Here is a 6,238-nt window from a genome sequence, read left to right on the forward strand (position 1 = left end):
CTATTGGGTGAGGGCTTTTAATGGTTTTATATATCTGAAGATATACTATTCTCTAATAATTATCATTTGAACCAATGATTACTGAATACCTTCATTGATTTTTTATGGAGCAAGAATTCAAGCCTCTTGGTATATTAGCTTACTCATAAATGAAGAATTCAAAATTTTCCTAGGATCCGTTTTAAATTAAAGGGGCATTCTTATCCCTAGTCCTTCTATTCACAGTGGAGATTGACAGCCCCAACTCAAAGCATCATGAACAACACTTCCATTAATTCTGACGACAACCCTTCAGATAACCAGCATGGTTATGCATATTATTCAATTGGGTTATCACTTATGGTTCTCATAGTGATCACAGTCTTAACTCTCATTTCTTATTATTGTAGCCGTGGAAGCTTGCAAAACAGGCAAGTGCGTGCCACTGCCAACACTAGCATGGAGCTAGATTCTTCTGCCTTAACCATCCAAATTCATCAAGAAGAAGCATCTTTGAACTGTTATCCGATGCTATTGTATTCTGAAGCAAAGCAGCATAAACCTGATTCAGCAACAATAACATCATGCTGCTCAATATGTTTGGCAGATTACAAGGACACAGATTTATTGCAGCTTCTACCTGATTGTGGTCACGCGTTTCATAGAGATTGCATTAACCGGTGGTTGCAGGTAAACCTCTCATGTCCGGTGTGTCGAACCACGCCACTTCCAACTCCTATTTCAACTCCTCTTGCCGAAGTTGTTCCCTTGGCAGCAAGACGTGATTAAATAGAAGAATGTTGAAACAAAAACAAAAAAGCATGGTATTGTAGGCAAGAATGGATCCTCCACAGATGGAAGATATCTTTAGTTCTACGGATACATCGATTTTTGGATGCATCTTCCCCTGATAAAATGTAAGACACGTATTACATTGTGAGTGGAAGATGCACCGAATATTTGGTGCATCTGTAGTGTAAGTAATTTCATAAGTAAATCAGTAATACATGTTCAATATTCTACATGCAAGAACATGATATAAGATCTTTAGAATTTATGAGTTTCACATAAAAGTGTACCTTTCTCCATTAGTGCGGAAGAACTTTGATGGTGAAAACCTTTCTCAGAGTCTTAACCCTTCATTATTCTTGTATCTTCTTTAACAGGAATTTGATACAACTCTTCTGGGTAGACAATGATGGAGAGCGTTTCTGTAAACCACCTTTTATCAGAAAATCTCCTTTCTCTGAACGTAACTGAACCTGTCACCAGTTACTTCTTTATAAAACTTCCCTTAATAGTCAAAACGTCAATTACCATTAATGTGAAACGTCAATTACCATTAATGCGAAACGTCAATTACCATAAAGCCTCTTTTATTATCAATTAAATCAATTGACACACATTACACATGAGACACAAATAGTTTTACATTCTCCCACTTGGCTCATGTCATAAGGTGTCCCTTCATGATTTAATTAACATTCACTATGATGCGCATTTACTAGGCTAAAGGTTCTATACATTGACCTTATCATAATTCATTATTAGAAATAAAATCAACATGAGTCATGGCGGTTGTATGTTATCAAGTCGGCATAGTCCCTTCCATGTACCACTATATTGACTCTTCTTCCTAACATGATACTTTAATAGGAAGTGTACATTATGTCCAACAATAATGTCTTCATAACAGATCATAATTATTTTCAATATCATCACATATACTTGCATGCATACATAAATTGAAAATAAGACAATAACAGAAACACATATTCATTAATGAGCTCAGAGTGTCAAGACTTAATGCATAACTATAATTTTCATCATTCACTAGCTGACATAATGCCCATTCTACATACATGACCAGTAAATGTCTTGGGCGGTAATCCCTTCGTCAAGGGATCAACTATCATAAGATCGGTGCTAATATGCTCTATAGACACTCTATGTTTCTGAACCTCTTCTTTAACGGCAAAGTACTTTAATTCCATATGTTTAGCACCTTTGGAATACTTGTCGTTTTTAGAAAAGAAGACTGCAGCGGAATTATCACAATAAATTTTTAGCGGCTTTTCAATATTGTCGACCAATACAAGCCCTGAAATAAAGTTCCGTAGCCATTTAGCCTGAATCGTGGCTTCAAAGCATGCCACAAATTCAGCTTCCATAGTGGACGCAGCTATTACAGTCTGCTTCGCACTTTTCCATGATATAGCTCCTTCAGCTAAAAGATACAGGTAACCACATGTAGACTTTCTTGTGTCTACGCATCCTGCAAAATCTGAATCTGTGTATCCTATCACTTCAAGGTTGTTAGACCTTCTATAAGTAAGCATGTGACCTTTAGTTCCTTGCAAATATCTCAAAACTTTCTTTGCAGCTTTCCAATGATCCATACCGGGATTACTTTGGTATCTACCCAACATCCCAACTGCAAAGCTAATATCTGGTCTCGTACAAGTCTGAGCATACATTAAACTCCCAACTAATGATGCATACGAAATTGCTTCCATTCCTTTTCGTTCCAATTCACTTTTAGGACATTGCATGAGACTAACATTGCATGAGACTAAACTTATCTCCTTTCTAAATTGGAACTGAAGATGATGAGCAGTTTTCCATTCTGAATCTCTCTAGAACTTTATTAATACATGCTTTCTGAGACAAACCTAACAGTCCTTGTGATCTATCACGGAATATTTCTATTCCTATCACATAAGTTGTCTCACCCATATCTTTCATTTCAAAGTTACTAGAGAGAAACTTCTTTGTCTCAGTTAAAAGACCAAGATCGTTAGTTGCCAGCAAAATATCATCAACATACAAAATCAAAAATATGAACTTGCTCCCACTGATCTTCAGATATATACATCGATCAACAGTGTTTTCTTTAAATCCAAAGGAAACAACAGTATCATTAAACTTAAGATACCATTGCCGTGAAGCTTGTTTAAGTCTGTATATTGACTTCTTAAGTTTGCACACCATGTGCTCTTTATCCTTTTCTATGAACCCTATTGGTTGGTCCATGTACACATCTTCATCTAAATTTCCATTTAGAAATGCAGTTTTCACATCCATCTGGTGTAACTCTAGATCATAATGAGCCACCAATGCCATAATGATTCTTAAAGAATCCTTCTTTGAAACTGGTGAAAAAGTTTCTTTATAGTCAATGCCATCTTTCTGAGTGAATCCCTTTGCAACTAGTCTGGCCTCGTAACGTTCTAAGTTACCATGAGAGTCTCGTTTGGTCTTAAAGACCCCATTTACAACCAACTCTCTTGCACCCTTCTGGTAACTCAACAAGATCCCAAACCTTATTCTGTTCCATAGATTTCAAGTCATCTTTCGTAGCATCTAACCACTTATCACCATTTTCACCATTCATGGCTTGTGAAAATGTTACTGGATCATCCTGAATACCCATGTCAAAATCAGACTCTTGTAGATATACCACATAATCATTAGAAATAGCAGGTCTCCTTTCTCTTTGAGATCTTTTTAATGCTATTTGTTGTGGTTCTTCTACTATGGGTTCATTCGGTTCATCAACAATGATTTCTTCATGAGTAGTGGGATCATCAATTCGTCCTCCATTATCATTGATTGGTTCAATAACATGAGGAACAACAACTTTACTAGAGCTACAAGGTAATGGAACTCGTATTCTCACTTCATGAATATCCATTTTACGTGGTGTTTCACTCCCACTAACTTCACCATTCTCAATGAACTTTGCATTTCCAGATTCAATAATCCTTGTATTATGATAAGGACAGTAAAATCTATACCCTTTCGATTTTTCTGGATAACCAATGAAATAACCACTGATTGTCCTTGCATCCAGTTTCTTTTCTTGCGGATTGCAGTATCTAATCTCTGCCTGACAACCCCAAACATGCAGGTGTCTTATACTAGGTTTCCTTCCAGTCCAAAGTTCAAAAGGAGTCTTTGGAACTGACTTACTAGGAACCCTATTCAATACATACATGGCAGTTTTTTAGAGCATAAGTCCACAATGAAACAGGTAAAGAAGAATTACTTAACATACTCCTAACCATATCCAGTAAGGTCCTATTACGCCTATCTGATACACCATTCTGTTGCGGTGTACCGGGCATTGTGTATTGAGCACAAATACCACGCTTTTCCAGAAATTTAGCAAATGGGCCCGGATGTTGTCCACTTTCATCATACCTTCCATAATATTCACCACCTTTATCAGACCTGACAATCTTCACCTTTCTGTCTAATTGCCTTTCAACTTCATTAAGATAAATCTCCAAAGCATTTGCAGCTTGAGACTTATCATGCAGCAAATAGACATAACCATAACGTGAATAATCATCAATGAAAGTGATAAAATATTTTTCTTTATTGAAGGCATTAACATCAAACGGACCACATACATCAGTGTGTATAATTTCAAGAAGCTGAGTGCTCCTTGTGGCTCCTTTCTTTGTGTGTTTTGTTTGTTTTCTTTTAATACAATCCACACAAACATTTAAATCAGTAAAGTCTAAATCCGGAAGGATTTCATTATTTACCAATCTTTGCATCCTTTCTTTGGAAATATGTCCCAAACGTTTGTGCCACAAGTAAGCGGAACACTCATTAATTAAGGCACATTTAGTACCAACATTATGATGCAGAGTCATAAGTGTTTCAGCATAAAGATTATCAAGACATAATTTATATAATCCATCACATAAATTACCATTACCAATCAAATGATTGTGCTTGTACAAACTGAAACTACCACTACCAAATTTAAAAGAGTATCCAGCAACATCAAGTTTGGAAATTGAAAATAAATTCCTAGATATACTAGGTACATAAAGAGTTTCACATAAATCCAAATGAAATCCACTGTCGAGAATTAAACGGTACGTCCCAACAGCTTCCACCGGAACTTTCACTCTATTGCCCATAAAGACAAACTTTTCATTTGGCCTTGTGGATTTTAGAAGAAGAGGCCTCATTCACTTTAAGGGGTCCTCATCCTCCTCCTTTCTTCTCATGCGTCTTACCTTTATACTTTTCAGCTTCTTGATGCTTTTACATAATTGACAGAATGAGCTCCCTGATTCTTAAGTCTGGTTTCCTCCTGAACTAACATAATGTGCAATTCATGCACATTCCATTTGTCTTTCATGGTATTATAGTTCATTTGGAAAGACCATACTCAGACGGTAATGAGTTCAATACGAACTGCACCAGGAAGTTCTCATCCACCGCCATTCCCAATGCTTTTAATTTTGCTGCAATGCTTGTCATTTCAATAACATGCTCATGCATAGTACGTGAACCATCAAACTTCATGGTGGTCAGTGTACTCATAAGTGTCCCAGCAAGAGACTTATCAGCGGTTTGGGAGCGCTCTTCCACAAGTTTCATCATTTCGATGGCACTTTCAGTTTGTGGAAGAGCTGACTTAATGTTGCTTGCTATGCTCATTTTCATGTACATCAAATTTAATATGTTGGATCTTTCCCAGTTCTTAAAATGGTCCCTTTCATCCTAAGTGCTTTCAGGAGTAATAGCACCAGGTTCCTCTTCTCTAAGAGCCATATCCATATCCATTACCCCAAGGTAAAATTGGATTTCCTCTTTCCATTCAGAGAAGTTTAGCCCATTAAAAACTGCAATAGTTGAGAACATGGAATGTGTAGCAACCGGTACTGCGAGGAATAACATTTAAAACATTAATGCTTTGAGTCATACATGTCACATACTAACATACTTCACAGATTCAAACATTCTAACTTAAATGCATATCAATGTTCACCTTTGGGGATCCATTAACATACAACATTAACTATAATGACGCTATAAAAATTTCACATAATTTGGCAATGATGCATAGCCCTATCATAATTATTTGTCATCTTTGGATGTCCAAATGTGAGGAAATATGCCAACAATACCAACATCCATGTTCATTTTATAAAACAAATAATCAACCTTTGGGTAGATCCCTAACTGTCCTATAATAATGAACTTCAATATACCACAACTTGAATAATTATAACATACTATTCACAGCATCACAGTCATAGTAATTGAAATAAAATTCATAATATTTGGAATTAAAATAACTCTTCAAAATTTGGCCACTTTGGTGACTAACAAATCTACCATAATTCAATTCCAAAACTAAAAAATTTCATAAACAATAACAGTATTAAATTTTCACATTCAATTTAATCCAGCCACATCACATAATCATTCAATTTAAAATAATCATTCAATT

General features: G+C 36.0%; 1 protein-coding gene across 1 annotated transcript; it reads left to right on the forward strand.

The window, feature by feature from the left end:
- The first annotated feature begins 255 nt into the window (after positions 1-255).
- On the forward strand, positions 256-768 carry LOC133301677 (RING-H2 finger protein ATL70-like). Its single transcript, XM_061501339.1, has one exon. It carries the CDS (start codon positions 256-258, stop codon positions 766-768), a length of 513 nt encoding a protein of 170 aa, XP_061357323.1.
- The last annotated feature ends 5,470 nt before the right edge of the window (positions 769-6,238 follow it).

The sequence above is a fragment of the Gastrolobium bilobum genome, unplaced genomic scaffold (assembly GCF_033153095.1).
Source record: "Gastrolobium bilobum isolate Gb01-03AN ecotype WA unplaced genomic scaffold, APGP_CSIRO_Gbil_v1 utg713433, whole genome shotgun sequence".
Taxonomy (NCBI): domain Eukaryota; kingdom Viridiplantae; phylum Streptophyta; class Magnoliopsida; order Fabales; family Fabaceae; genus Gastrolobium; species Gastrolobium bilobum.